The sequence below is a fragment of the Labeo rohita genome, chromosome 18 (genome assembly GCF_022985175.1).
Source record: "Labeo rohita strain BAU-BD-2019 chromosome 18, IGBB_LRoh.1.0, whole genome shotgun sequence".
In the NCBI taxonomy this organism is placed as follows: domain Eukaryota; kingdom Metazoa; phylum Chordata; class Actinopteri; order Cypriniformes; family Cyprinidae; genus Labeo; species Labeo rohita.
In genome coordinates, this window is record NC_066886.1 from 4,717,000 (window position 1) to 4,732,587 (window position 15,588).

Genomic DNA, 15,588 nt, shown 5'->3' on the forward strand with positions numbered 1-15,588 from the left:
TGTTTAGTTTTTTATTGATGACAGTGGAGAAAACATGGTATTACAACATGATATTTTTATGTTTATTGTATTGTAATTAATTTTGTTATTTTTTATTTTATTTTAGTTTTTTTATTATTATTATTCACAGTGGGAAAAATGGTATTTTATTATTTATATTATAAATTTTATATTAAATATAAATTTTGTTATTTTTTTATTTCAGTTTTTTTAAATAGTTGACATAGGGAAAACATGGCTTTACAACATGGTATTTTAATTTTAGATTTTATTAGAGTTTATTTTCTATTCAATTTTTGGTATATTGAGGTAAACACAGTATTTTAATTTTATTGTAATGTATTTTATTTTATAATGTGTTTTATTTTTATTGATGACAGTGGTGAAAACAGGGTACAACATGATATTTTTTATGTTTTATTGTATTGTATTTTACTTTATGTTATTTTATACATTGTTTTAGATTTTTATTGTTGACAGTGGGGAAAAAAGATGGCATTACAACCCGGTATTTTGCGTTATATTTTATTGCATTGCATTTAATTTCATGTTTTGTTTTGTTTTTGATAGTGTGGAAAAACATGTTATTACAACCTGGTATTTTATTTTATATTTTGTTGTATTTTATTTTATGTTATTTTAAATTAAGTTTAATTTTACTTTTTATTGTTGACATTGGAAGGGGCATGGTATTACACCGGCACTTTGTTAATGCATTTTTGTTACTAGCAAAAATTCATAAATTAATCTGGCACCCTATTTCACAACAGTGTAGAAGCTGTTGACATTGTAGTTACTATGGTAAATTTACACATATACATTGCCTCACCTGGCCTAAGCACGTGGGACAGCACTCGCCTGGAAGACGCACAGGTTGCCTGCAAGGTGCCTCTGGACAGGACACGGGTGTGCATGACACACTTCCATTCTACACACATACACAACACAGTATTTGTGATGTAAAACTGTAGTAGCAACATGAGCGAAACTTCCCCCACAAGACTTTGTTTTTTAATTAGATTAGGCTCAGAATAATGATAAACTATGATAACAGATTGATGTGTATTTGTGTACCATGCAAGTACAGTCCTGACACTGGTTGGTGGGATCAGGGAAGCGTTCTCCATTTCCACAATCACGACCGTGGTACAGACAGCCATCACACGCAGGACAGCACTGGTCTGGCCGAGGAGTAGGGTTACTACATCCTGGGTTGTGACATCCCATCTTGCTGCAGGTCACGTGACCATTCCTGCACATGCAACGACCGCAGGGATCAGCAGGGTCTGAGAACTCCTGACCGTTCTGATACTCCTGGCCATCATACATGCAGCCTAAAACACAGAATACAACTCACTATATAGATGTACTTCAGTCTTCACTGTCACCTGATCCTTTAGAAATCATTTTAATATGCTGATACTAGGGCTGTCACTAAAAATTATTCTGTTAATCGAGTAATCAGTCGATTATTCTGACGATTAATCGAGTAATCAGATGATTATAATTTTTTTGTACTAATAAGAACAGACCTAATTGAACAATAGCCTTTAAAATCCCTTAAAATACATATACAATAGAAAAAATTAGTTTATTAAATAAAGTATCAAAAGCAAGTAATCATATGGTTTTATTGAACAAAACTGTTAAAATACATAATGTATTATAAACAACAGAGCTAATGTACATTATGCATTATAACAAATGACTGCAGAAGGCGCCAATGGCCTGAAGATTGTTTTACACTTTACTAAGCGATCTAATCCTTGTTTAATATTGACCAAACAACATTTAATTCAAATATCCACCTAATCTTTAATATTTGGCCATTTCTGTAAAACAAAAAAGCTATAACCACTGTAACTTCATGAATATGTGGACATCAAAATGTGTAAACTCAAAGTAAGGGTTTAAACGTTTATTTTGAAATCGCGATAACAGTTATCATGTTTATAAAGGATACTGGTGTATTCTCCTGTGTTTACGTAGGTTTATAAATGATTTACCTTACAAATCTGATGAAATGGCACATGCTGCGTTCCCAGATGAATGTTATAATAAACACAAACTCACAACAATATGCAGAGATGGAGTTTGAGATGCTCTACACATGTAAATGATAACTGTTTATGTGGAGCAGCATTTACTGTGAACACACGTACGTAACCTACATGCATGGAAATCACTAAAGTGCATATATTAAACCTGCATGGCATAAATGTATTAAATTGAATTGTAGCGTTTGTGATTTCAGAACAGAATTATGTATTAAGTATGATTTTTAAATGGGTTTAATATATCATCCAGCCTTGGAAAACAGTCTATTACTACGCTTAATGGATTCTCGTCCGCGGAATGCACCACTTCTGGTATTTTGCCGTTTACTCGACACAAATTTTTTAAAATCGAGTAATCAAACTGAATCATGGAATTGAATTGAGGAATCGTGACAGCCCTAGCTGATACTCATATATGCATATATAAATATATAAACTGCTGTCTATATATCAGTATTTGTTGATGAAACCTTATTTAAACTATTGCATGCTCTTCATGATGTTTGTATGAAATGTCTCACCATCACAAGTGCGACAGCACTCTTGAATTACGGGGTGAGGGCAGACAGCAGAAGGGCAGGGCCTGCGGCGGCAGCTCTCCACCCCATTGGTGCAGGAGCATGATTGACAGCTGTCACCAGGATGGTGGAACTGCTGCAAGTGAGTATATTGCCGTCCTTCAATAGTGCAGTCAGAAGAGTGTGCTGTAGGAAATTAGATTTTACTTAATACACTTGGAAATATAAATGGGAGGTGCAATAACATATCACATCATGGTAGAATTACAATAATTTTGAGTTGCAGACTAGCAAATAGCATGTGAACAGTTTAGAGTATAATCTCTAAATTGTAGGGCCCTATGAAATCCATTTTATTTTTTCCCAAATTCCATTTTTTTTTTTCCAAATTCATTTTTTTCCGTTTAAATTTTTCTCAACTCATTTTTAATGGGAAATTCAATTTCATTAATCAAAGAGCATGTCTAATTAATTTAAATCATGAAACACATACATTTCACATCAATTTAATAAAGGTTTAACAAAAATGACATGTTTAGGGACCTATGAATTTTTTTAATTTTTTGTACCATATGTTTTAATGTTATCAAATTCTGTGTTTTCGCAAGTCTAATTATTTGAATGCATACTTAATTTATTCAAAATTATTCTTAAAATAGCCTTATGATTTTTTTACCCTTAGAAATTCTGTGCTGTGTATTTAAAATGTTCTGGTTATCAAATGAAGGCATGAAATATTAATTTCATTTATCTTTTAATTATTGAAAATTAAGCAAACTTTTTTTTGGCAAACAAAGGGGAATTTACTATTAAAATTAAAAGATGGAAGAAATATAAAAATAATGTTTATTTAATTCATTTTAGCAGTAGTAGTAGTGGTAGTAGCAGTAATATATTTCTGGCACAATGTCTTCAAGTTAACCCGGATTTTTATTTTGACAGGTTGCTGTGTCTACCTTTACATTTCTGTGTGTATGATATGACGCTAGTTTTCCTAAAATGGAACGGTCACATGCTGAAATCACCACGAGAGTCACGCACGCTTCAGTGTGTGTAGTAAACAAAACCGCTCATCTGCTCCATTCATTAAAACAGAGACATGAAGAACATAATATTTACAGATACTAGTCCATATTGCGGTTTGCTTCAAGTGTAATGTCCTACTTTTGAATAATTCATTCAAACTTTGACAAATTCCATGACATTCCACGTTATTCAGTAAATTCTGTTTTTAAGACAGGATTCCACGATTCCGTCTGCTTTTTCCGCATCGTGGAAATCATAGGGCCCTAAAATTGTCATTATGCAAACTTAGCAATTCAGACATGATGTGACTGAAGTATGAAAGCAGAAGTGCGACCTGGACACTGGGCGCAGCACTCTCCTGATGGGACAAATGCACCAGCACAATTCGCTGGTGGACATCGCGTCATCAGACACTGGACGTTACCATTCTACAGACAACACACAGATACTTGACACAGATCTCCAGTATGTACAGATCAGATGTGTGTGGAATGGATGCACACTACCGTTCAAAAGTTGGGGTCAGTATGATTTTTCTTTAAAAGAAATTAATACTTTTATTCATAAAGGATGTATTGAATTAATCAAATGTGACAAAAGGTGTCCACAAAATTAAATGCATCATGGTTTCCACAAAAACAAAAAGCAGCGAAACTATATTTAGGTTTATATAATATGTATTATATTTAAAAATGTTTTCTGGAGGATCATGTGACACTGAAGACTGGAGTAATGATCCTGAAAATGTAGCTCTGCGTCACAGGAATAAATTACATTTTGAAATATATTCAAATAAAAACACTATTTTAAATTTCACAATAAAAACTCACAAGCCCCAAATGTGTGAATGGTAGTGCATGAGAAAGAATCACTTACCGTACAACGGCAAGTCCTGCATTTGTCTGTTGGATGAGGAAATTCTATTCCATTTGGATAGTCATTACCCACATATCTACATCCTGAAGGAAAGGCAGATGAGCTTTATAAGTGACTGGTTTGCATATACACATAGGAAAGTGCTTCCACATTCTTTTAGCTACGTACTATTCTTTGTGTCTATTTTTATCTATTTATATTTAGTTACGGTCAGAATGTTGGTAACCGAAAAGTTTCATTTCCCATCGTCTTCCATTGTAGGAACAAAAAATACATTTGAAGTCAACAGGAACCGAAACAGTTTGGTAACCAACATTCTTCAGAATATCTTTTATTATGTTTCACAGAAGAGGGAAATCATACAGGTTTGGAGCAACATGAGAGTGAGTAAATGATTACAGAATTAAAATTTTGTGATGTACTATCCCTTTAAGAGGTTTTCTGTCACATGATGTAACAAAAATACTTTTAAAAAACAAAATATGGGGGCAAACGTGCCCCTAATAAAATGCTATTATATTCTGGGCTTTTTATAAAAGTTGATGTAGATGGAAGTTTTATTGTTAAGATGTAATAGTATATGTAATTGTAAAAGTGGTCAGGAAAAATACACCCTATTAAAGGTAAAACCTGAAAATAAATACACACTAAGTTTGATGCTTATGACTCTCACCATTACAGTTGTTTTGGCAGCACGTCCCCGGCCGGGGATTGTTACAGTTCGGCCTCGGACACTCACGATTGCCACAGTTCACATTTCCCTCACTGCAAACACAATCCTCACATGGATTCGAAGGATTTGGAAATGTATCTCCATGAGCAATGACGCGGTTATCGTATTCACATGGATTCACTTGAAAAAGAAGAAAACAAGGGGAGACAATAACTGACAGTGTGCACAATTAATATCAAGTTATCTGAGGTTTGTTTATTGAATGCGCACCTGGACACTGGGGGCAGCAGTCTCCAGGAGGAGTGTATGCATTACCACACGTCTGTTGGGGACATGATGCTGAAGCACATCTTGTGTGACCATCCTACAAACACGCACACACATTCATGTATATAATCTAGCTGACAATTACGAAAGTACTTTTAAGTTTGTAAACTACTTTTTTAACAAAATGTTTAATCTGCATGATTTCTGAAGGATTATGTGACACTGAAGACTGGTGTAATGATGCTGAAAATTCAGCTTTGCATCACAGGAATAAATTACATTTTAAAATACAATACAATAGAAAATTGTTATTTAAATTGCAAAAAAATATTAGCTAATATTACTGTTTTTACTGTATTTTTAATTAAATAAATGCAGTTTTGGTGAGTTTAAGAGACTTAATTAAAAACATTTAAAAATCACTAGCAGTTTACAACCTTTTAAAAGAGAAGTCCACTTCCAAAATGAAGATTCACATATAGTGAGAAAAATGCTGAAATGTTTTCCTCAAAAAACATAATTTATTTACTTGGATGACAAGGGGGTGAGTACATTATATGTGAATCTTTGTTTCGGAAGTGGACTTCTCCTTTAACAAGAACAGCACTGAAACATTTCAATAGTTTCTTATACAAATCCTGAGTCCCATTAAAGTTTGGTATTAAACACTGGTAAAATGTCAAATCAAGTATTTCCAATAGCATGTACCTGACAGGTGCACGTCCTACAGGGATCATCCGGGTCCTGGAATGTTTGGCCATTTTCATACATGCGTTGATTGTACTGGCACTGCCCACAGGACCCATGACCTGTCATACAATTATCAACATCTAAACAACTTGCTGGACTTGTCTGTGACTGAGTATTCTGCAGCTCTGTTCCAAACCCTAGCGAGATGCGTTCCTAGACAGCAATTGTACACATTATGGGAACATTCCACATGTTTTGAAACAGCAGACAGTATGTGAAATGTTTTTATACCTATTTTAGTCAGTTCTGAGAACAGGACTAAGACACTTATTTTAATTAAAAAGCAGATATTTCATACAGATATTAAAATAAATGTGCATACAATTATACATATATTTCGATATGCTTTTTTTGATATTTTCACCACTGACTTAATAGCTTAGCAATCACTCTAACATCAAACATCAAAGTGTTTCTTTCAGTGTGATTCAAATCAGTCAGGATTTGGCTAGGATGCTGCCGTACAAGGTAACTGCCTATGTATGTAGACACAGAGTCATTGGCTTTGGAACAGTGCTTCTGTCTCTTTTTTTCTGTCTCTTTCTCCCTCTCTTTCTCTTACTTGTGGGGTTGGGGGGGCAGGGCGCGGGGTTTGTCTGGGGACAGTTGCTACTACACGTCACCTGTCCGCCATTACAAGAACATCTTTGGTCAGCCTCAGCCCACGTGGCTCCTTCCTCATACTGAATACCATTCCACAGACATCCTACATACATGGACACAGAATGAACAAATATACACTATTGTTCAAAAGCTTCATGTGAATTAGCATTACATTATAAAAATACATTATCTTTTTCAGTAATACCAGAGATGGCTTGAAAAACAAATATAAACCATATACTGTTGCGGTTGTGTGTTAATTCTCTTCACATTTCATCAGTCATATCATTTTTTCTACATTATTTATTCTCACTTTTTGAATACTACGATTATCGTAAGTATCGGTATATTACAATATCCTTATTTTCGAGGAACTCTTTTATGCTCACTAAGGCTACATTTAGTTGATTAAAAAAACAATAAAAACTGTGATACTGTGAAATAATGTTACAGTTTTAAATACCTGTTTTCTATTTGAATATATTTTAAAATGTAATTTCTTTTTGCGATGCAAAGCTGAATTTTCAGCATCATTAATCCAGTCTTCAGTGTCACATGATCCTTCATAAAACATTCTAATATGCTATCTTTATTTTTATCATCATTAGTTGAAAACAGATGTTTTGCTTAATATTTTTGTGAAAACAGTCCTACATTTTTTCAGGACTCTTTGATGAATAGAAAGCTCAGAAAAACAGCATTTATTTAAAATAATTTTTTTAACCATATATATATCTTTATTGTTCCTTTCGATCCATTTAAAGCATCCTTGCAGAATAAAAGTATTAACTTGTTTCTAAATAAAATCTTACTGACTCTAAACATTTGAATGGTACTGTGTCTTTCTTTCTTCAGTCACTAAGAAATTATGTTTCTTGAGGAAAAGAAAATCAGGAATTATCTCCATATAATGGACTTCAATGACGTCCCCAAATTTGAACTTCCAAAATGCAGTTTAAATGCAGCTTCAAATGGCTCTAAACGATCGCAGCCGAGGAAGAAAGGTCCTATCAAGCAAAACGATCTGTCATTTTCAAAACAAATTGACAATTAATATACTTTATAACCTCAAATGCTCGTCTTGTCTAAGTCTGCGTGAACTTTGTTTTACATCGCTGCAGAAGTACTGACCCAGTGTTTACAAAGTGAACATGCAAAGAAAGTCAAATGCCCTTTACAAAAAAATGGTAAAACAGCGATGCAGGACAATTTTGACAATGAAGAAGAAAACGAGACGGGAGTTTTTCGACCTACCCTAACTGTATTGATCTGGATAACACAGACTACGTATACGAGACAAGACAAGCATTTGAAGTTATAAAGTATATAAACTGTCAATTTGTTTTGAAATGACCGATCGTTTCACTAGGTAAGACCCTTCTTCCTCGGCTGGGATCATTTATAGCCCTTTGCAGCTGCTATTAAACTGAATTTTGTAAGTTCAAACTTGGGGGCACCATTGAAGTCCACTATATGGAGAAAATGGACCTTTATCGCACCGGAATTGAACACCGGAAGCGCTTGTCGAAGCAGTGTATCGATTCTTCCGGTTATGTATATATTATTCAATATGCTGTAATCACTACTTGAATAAAAGCCTGTTAAAATGAGCATCTGCAGGTTGATTTCAAAATCCGGACATTTTCAGAGACAGGCAAAGAAATGATGATGATGATTACTGTGCACATAATTTTCCAAACGCAACGGAACTTGTAGTTTTAATCCAACGTACCGATCTGAGAAACCCATGGCTCATAAACATGCGTGATTTCACCACACTGCGTCAGTGTGTGCAGTGTGTGTGAGACCTGATGAATAACATCAGAATCAACATATTTATTTATTTATTTGTATTAAATTCTTTATTCTGTCATTTTTCATTCACAGTCTTTTCACTGTATGTAATTCACGTTTATGCCAAAAATTCTTAAAAAATACTCAAATCATGCTGTCAACACGTTATACTGTCTAGATTAATTAGCTAAAATGTTCAACATTGTTATTTCTTTAAGACGACGCCCGCGCATTCATTCATCTCAACCTTTTTTGGGCCAGCGCCCCCCCTAGCCATTATCCAGGTCCCTCAACGCCCCCGTCAAATAAAACATAGTCTAATAGTCCTCACTGAATATTAAAGTTGATTGTTATTATTTTGTGTTTATAATGAGGACTGTTGGTATATTTACAGTAATTCATTTATGGGGTCATTGTGATTTTAAAGAAATTACTTTAATTCAAGGATACATTGAATTGCAAAGAAACAAAAAAAAAAAAACAGTGAAGTACTTTTGTACAGTAATTTATTTTAAAGTAAGTGTAATAACATTCATTTACAGAGTTTTTAAGCGTGTTGGTGATTATCATTGCTACAGCTTCAGTGTTGCGATGCTGATATACCTTGTTGCCCCAAATTTAAAATGACTAAATAAAATTCTTGTTTAGAACATATCCACATGGACATTTTACAGAAGAGATTTTAGTTTGTTCTTCCATTCTTGGAACATCCTTTTTACTGCTGTGATATGTTTGGATGTTTTCAATTAGCTTTCTGTGAAATATAATAATAATTTATCCCTTAGTTTTAGAAAATACCCTGTTTTTTGAGAGTATACTGAATTCCCCTTTTTTCCTGGCATAGTGGACTTGGTTATTTTGGTGAAAATGGAAGAAATGTAAACCATACTTTACTATATTTCATACATTTTGTGAGAATATTTCAAAGTTTGCTTACAAATGCTTTAAAGAAAACTTCAAACTATCCTATTTCTAGAAAAGTTGGGACGTTTTGTAAAATTATAAAATTTGTGATTTGTAATTCTATTTAACTTTTATTTCATTGACAAAAGTACAAAGAAAAGATTTCCAGAGTTTTCACTCACCAACTTGTAATGTTTTAAAATATGTCCAAATAGGATTTTTTTTCCCAAATGGTAGATGTACTGTTTTTACTGTGTTTGTTAAACAAACAAATGCAACCCTTTTATCCATTAACAAATCTTACTGACCTTTATTTTTTTAATGGTAGTGTATATTATAGGCTATATTTTATTTATAATATATATAGGCCTATTTTAAAAGCACGCATTTTAACCCAAATATAACAGCCAACATTATCCCACACATAATTAAAAAAAAAGAAAAAAATGTTATTGAATGCCACATGACATTCATCTTATTTGATTTGACTGGACTTCAAAAACCATTATCATTACAAGAAGCAAAAAGGCCACGTGCATATAATATAGTCTATATTTGTGAGAAAAAAAAAACATATCGTGTCTAAATGTTTGCTATTGTTTTGACGGGAAATGTGGCAGCTGCGCTACAGAAAGTCAAGTGAACACTTAAGTAAAAAGTCGTTGCTAAAGAAATTACACACTGTTTAGTCTAGAAGCGGGAGTATTGGTGTAAACTAGCAGCGAACGGCGCGACACGTAATCTCGTTATAATCAGTCGTTCAGTAACTGCGCTTACCGGATATAGGAAGTGAGATAAAGGTCCATTCCTGAAATGCTTTCCTCAAGTACATAATTTCTTATTGACTGAAGAAGGAAAGACATGAACATCTTGGATGACAAGGGGGTGAGTAAATTAAATTATCTGTAAATTTTTGTTCTGAAAGTGGGCTTTTCCTTTAATGCAGTATGTACTGCAGAATGTCTTACCTCCACACACTGGACAGCAGGTGTTAGGAGGGGCTGGAGTAGGAACTGCACAACTCAAGGCTGGGCATCTTTCCTGATGACATCTCACATTACCATTCTAACAAAATAACAATATAATGTTACACAAGAATCAATGGCTTCAGTAACATCAGTGAGTTTTGGTGTCAAATTTGATTATGCACATATGCATATTCATTGTCCTATTCCTGACATAAAGCTAACATTAGAGTTTATAAGAACATATGTGACCCTGGACCACAAAACGAGTCTTAAGTCGCTGGGGTATATTTGTAGCAATAGCCAAAAATACATTGTATAGGTCAAAATTATAGATTTTTCTTTTATGCCAAAAACCATTAGGAAATTAAGTAAAGATCATGTTCCATGAAGATATTTTGTAAATTTCCTACTGTAAATATATCAAAACTTAATTTTTGATTAGTAATATGCATTGCAAAGAACTTAATTTGGACAACTTTAAAGGTGATTTTCTCAATATTTTGATTTTTTTGCACCCTCAGATTCCATATACTTAAATAGTTGTATCTCGGCCAAATATTGTCCTATCCTAACAAACCATACATCGATGGAAAGCTTATTTATTAAGCTTTCAGATGATGCATAAAGCTCAATTTCGAAAAAATTGACACTTATGACTGGTTTCGCGGTCCTTGGTCACATATAGTATGCATATAGGGCTAGGTTTTGACAAATTTCACGGTTCGGTTTGATTCTGATTCACGAACTTGCGATTCGATTCGGTTTCCTATTCAATATTGATTATTTTAGATATATATATTAGGTACATATGACAAATATTCTCAGGAAAAAAATCTCTCAACTAACGTTAATGCTGTAAAATATACATGAGAGTCAGTTGGTACTACATTTGCTATAATATAGAAAATTCGCCAATTCGTTTTTTGAAATATAACGTTAAACGTTTAACGTTAAATGGTGACTATCAGAGCAATTTGACTAATTTATTTAAACAAACACTAAAGAACAGTAATAAAAATTATAATAAATATGTTATATGATAAGTATATGTAGCAAAATGCTGCTTTATAGAGATAATTTAGCTGACTAACGAGTTTACGGTCATCGAATACTGTTTTTTTTCCTAAGGTAAATAAGACGTTACGTGACATGTTGTTTACAAGCTGTTATATCGACGTCCTTCCACGGTTAAAATACTGATTAAGCAATTACGTGAGACGGAATAAGGATTTCGGTGAGTTTACTCTTTCTTTTAACATACTTTAACATGTTTATTCACATTTGATCAGTTCAGGCTGCCGCTTCTCTCGAACTGAGGCGCCACAGCGATTTGTCACTCCACATTAAACAGCGCCAAAATGGTATTTATTGTTTGAATATCGTAATAAAATGGACAGAATTGGAAATCTTAGGCTTTGTTTCATATCAAAAATAAAAATAAAATGCGCTAAAATGTTCCATTCATTAACTGAATACAGGCTAGACGAATCGATTCCGTTTCGTAAAAATGAGAATTGATTTAAATCGAGAAATGGATATTTTTTTATCCAGCTAAAAATACAAATATGACAGTTATATATTAATTTAAACATGTCAACTTTTAAAAAATCAGCATATTTTATCAACACAGTATGTCTTTAATTAACAGGCTAGATGAATCGATTCTTGGGAATCAATTCTTAGGAATTGATATTGTTTCGTAAAAATGAGAATCGATTTAAATCAAGAAATCGATATTTTTTTTTACCCAGCCCATTTGGAATTTACCCAATTTTTTGTTTTTAACTTATAGTTTTTATCTTTTGATGAAAATATCCTTCAAATTTACTCAATATTTTGTCTTGACATGCTTGCATTTAGCCAAAAATGCAGTTATGACATTTATATATTAACTTAATTTAATTTAATTTAATTTAAAAAATACGGTCACAAAAACAAAACCAAAAAAAAAACTGCATTAAGAACCATTTTTATCTGTAACTTTGTTGATTAGCATTGCTTTAAACTGGATTGACAATAGCTTTTTTCACTCTTTCACCTGGCATGAACACTGAATGCATGGACCGCCACCGGGAGGCCTGAACTCTTGTCCATTTTCGTAAACGCTTCCTTCATATTCACAAGCTGCAATACAGTAAAAACACATGTATTGTGTTGCATATTATAGAAAGACAGAAAGAAAGATCTGTCTTAAAATAAAGGTGTTTGCATGCTTATTTACTGTTGCAACTCGGACGGCACTGGTCATGTGGTTTTGTTGGGTGCTCGCATCTCTGAGGTGAACATGAAGTTGATGCCGATTCACACGTCACTTGTCCACCCTGCAGCATAATATATATCCACACATACACACATAAATACATTCACATAATCATATATATAGTAAACACTTTTGTAAACACTCACCGAGCACTGACATCTTAAACGTGGATCCTGTTTAGACGTAAAGACTTGACCGTCTACGTACACCTCGCCCTCATATCTGCACTCCTCACATCTGAACACCAACAAACAGAACTGATTAATAAAAGTCAAATACAGAAAGTCAAAAGCGTGATGAAACATTAATACCGTGCACAACATTCTCCTTGTCTCTGGACTGGATTATGACAGGAAGGTGGTGGGCAGGGTTGTAACTGAACGCAATTAATATTCCCATTCTGAAAAAGAAATAATTTGTTACAATCTTCTTCTAGAAAGTAATTACTTTTTTACGTCGGAAAACCATTTTATCCGAATCAATTTATGATTTATGCATTCAGGGTAAAAATTTTGTCAGTTCTAGGGAATAAATAAATAAATAAATAAATAAATAAATAAATACATTTACATATCAGTGACAGTGAAGCATAGCAGGTTCTAAACAAAAAATAAAAATACAGAAAAATTTAAATAAAATAAAATAAAAAATACATATAAATGACAGTAAAGCAGTATATATATAAAAAAAAAATTTAATTAATTAATTTAATTTACATAACAATGACCGTGAAGCATAGCAGATTCTAAACAAAAAATAAAAATACTGAAAAACCTAAAATAAAATAAAAAATACATATCAATGACAGTGAAGTAGTATATAAACAAAAATATAAGTACTGAAATACTTTTGTATAAAATAAAACAATGTAATAAAATCAATCAATAAATAATTAAATTAAATGTACATGTCAATGACAGTGAAGCATAGTAGATTCTAAACAAAAAATTAAAATACTGAAAAAATTAAAATAAAATAAAATAATACATATCAATGACAGTGAAGCAATATATAAACAAAATTACAAGTATTAAAATACTTTTGTATAAAATAAAATAAAATAATAAAATAAATACATTTACATACGTACATACATTTCATACAAATTACATATTAATGACTATATTTGTATATATATATATATATATATAAACTTGCATATACATATCAAAGACAGTGAAGCAGTATATAAACAAAAAGTATTGAAATACATTTGTATAAAATAAAATAAAACAAAATAAAAATTAAATTAAATTTACATATCAATGACAGTGAAGCATAGCAGATTCTAAACAAAAATAAAAATATTTAAAAACTTAAAACAAAATAAATGAAATATTAATGACAGTAAAGCAGTATATACTGCTAAAAAAAAAAAAAAAAAAAAAAATTATGTCAATGACAGTGAAGCATAGCAGATTCTAATTAAAAAAAAAATGTAAATAAAATAAAAATAAAAAATATCAATGACAGTGAAGCGGTATATAAACAAAAAATTGTAATAAAATAAAATAATTAAATGAATATATGTAGAAATTCTAAACAAACTAAAGTTACCTTACCTCACATGTACACGTGGGATCACATGGAGATCCTTGCGGCAGTGTCATCCTGTTCGGGATGTCTATTCCATTAACACTGCAACCTATGAGAAATTAATGCAACAAAGTAATATAAAGTATAATAAGCCATTTACTAGATACTTTTTTCTAAAGCAACATAGTCCTAGCCTGTCCATAAATGTTTGAGGTTATAACTTGTAGATCTATCGTGGCTTTCCTGCTTTCTGACAAGCCTGTTTTTCTTGGAATAACATACAATATGTATCAAAACTTTGATTACATGTTCTCAACTGTTCTGTACTTTTTAAATGTTTTAAACAGTTTTAACGTATCATGTTTAAAAGGTTAAACACACCATCACAGACAGAGCAGCAGGATCCAAGAGGAGGAGAGGCTGGGTTCCTACAGTGGATATCACAGCGCTCACTCTCACACTGAACCTGACCCTCCTATAGAGAGACAAAGAGTTTACATTTAAGGAATAAAACACTGATAGTCCAAAAACAGCTTGGTAACAGGTGAAGACCAACCGTGCATGTACAAGTCGTGCAGGGGTCATTAGAAAGCTTCCACTGAGAGCCGTGCAGGTGCCGCACACTGTCCTGGACACAACCTTCATATCAAGACAAAAGACTCTTATGATAAGTATGAGCTCCTAAAGACAATCTTAAATCACTTGTCATTAAAATGGACTAAAATGTCAAAAAAGCTCACAACACACTTACTTCGACACCTGGGACAGCACTGTCTACCTTCAGTCTCCACCAAATTACAGGGAAGTTTAGGACACGACTCGGTGTCACAGACTATATTCCCTGACTATAAGAAAAACAAACACACAATCTTCTTAATTAGTGCCGATTTTATAGGTAAAAATGTAAATAACTTACTATTTAACTTTATTAAATGATACACAAACTTACGAAAGGCTACAAACCACCAGAGTAGAGGACGTTTTTGGTAAATGTTAGAATACATGTACAAGATGCACTTTAAATAGTTGAAAACCTTAAATCTTTTTGTATGTGGACAATAATGAGGGTAAAGCCTTACAGTGGCGTTATTGTTAACTAAAACTGTTGAAATTGTTAATTGAAAAAAGCTGAAATAAAAAATATAAATACTACATGAAAAACTTAAAACCTAAATTAAAAGAAAAAAAAAATGAATTAAAAACAAAAATTAGATGTGTTGCCTTGGCAACTAATTAAAATACAATAAATTTAAGTTGTTTTATTCAAAATGATTTACACTGCATTTAGGGTAAAATGTTTATTAGTTCATGCAGTCTAAGAAACAAAATAAAATAAAACAGAATAACTTAACTAAAA

The 15,588-nt window shown here is 32.5% G+C and overlaps 1 protein-coding gene across 2 annotated transcripts in view; it reads right to left on the reverse strand.

The window, feature by feature from the left end:
- kcp (kielin cysteine rich BMP regulator) overlaps positions 1 to 15,588 on the reverse strand; it is a 55,882-nt gene that overhangs the window by 21,117 nt on the left and 19,177 nt on the right. For both annotated transcript variants that reach the window (XR_007829716.1, XM_051135412.1), the window contains exons 14-31: positions 14,983 to 15,076; positions 14,788 to 14,870; positions 14,613 to 14,706; positions 14,258 to 14,340; positions 13,007 to 13,095; positions 12,842 to 12,932; positions 12,657 to 12,756; positions 12,474 to 12,559; positions 10,436 to 10,532; positions 6,730 to 6,873; positions 6,126 to 6,226; positions 5,421 to 5,514; positions 5,151 to 5,330; positions 4,478 to 4,560; positions 3,936 to 4,029; positions 2,579 to 2,761; positions 1,075 to 1,334; positions 830 to 928 (exon numbers count right to left, since the gene is read on the reverse strand). Coding sequence is in view for 1 of the 2 variants with exons in the window: in XM_051135412.1 (XP_050991369.1) it covers positions 830 to 928; positions 1,075 to 1,334; positions 2,579 to 2,761; positions 3,936 to 4,029; positions 4,478 to 4,560; positions 5,151 to 5,330; positions 5,421 to 5,514; positions 6,126 to 6,226; positions 6,730 to 6,873; positions 10,436 to 10,532; positions 12,474 to 12,559; positions 12,657 to 12,756; positions 12,842 to 12,932; positions 13,007 to 13,095; positions 14,258 to 14,340; positions 14,613 to 14,706; positions 14,788 to 14,870; positions 14,983 to 15,076 (2,055 nt within the window). In the remaining variant the exon portion in view is untranslated. The remainder of the gene's footprint in view (positions 1 to 829; positions 929 to 1,074; positions 1,335 to 2,578; positions 2,762 to 3,935; positions 4,030 to 4,477; positions 4,561 to 5,150; positions 5,331 to 5,420; positions 5,515 to 6,125; positions 6,227 to 6,729; positions 6,874 to 10,435; positions 10,533 to 12,473; positions 12,560 to 12,656; positions 12,757 to 12,841; positions 12,933 to 13,006; positions 13,096 to 14,257; positions 14,341 to 14,612; positions 14,707 to 14,787; positions 14,871 to 14,982; positions 15,077 to 15,588) is intronic.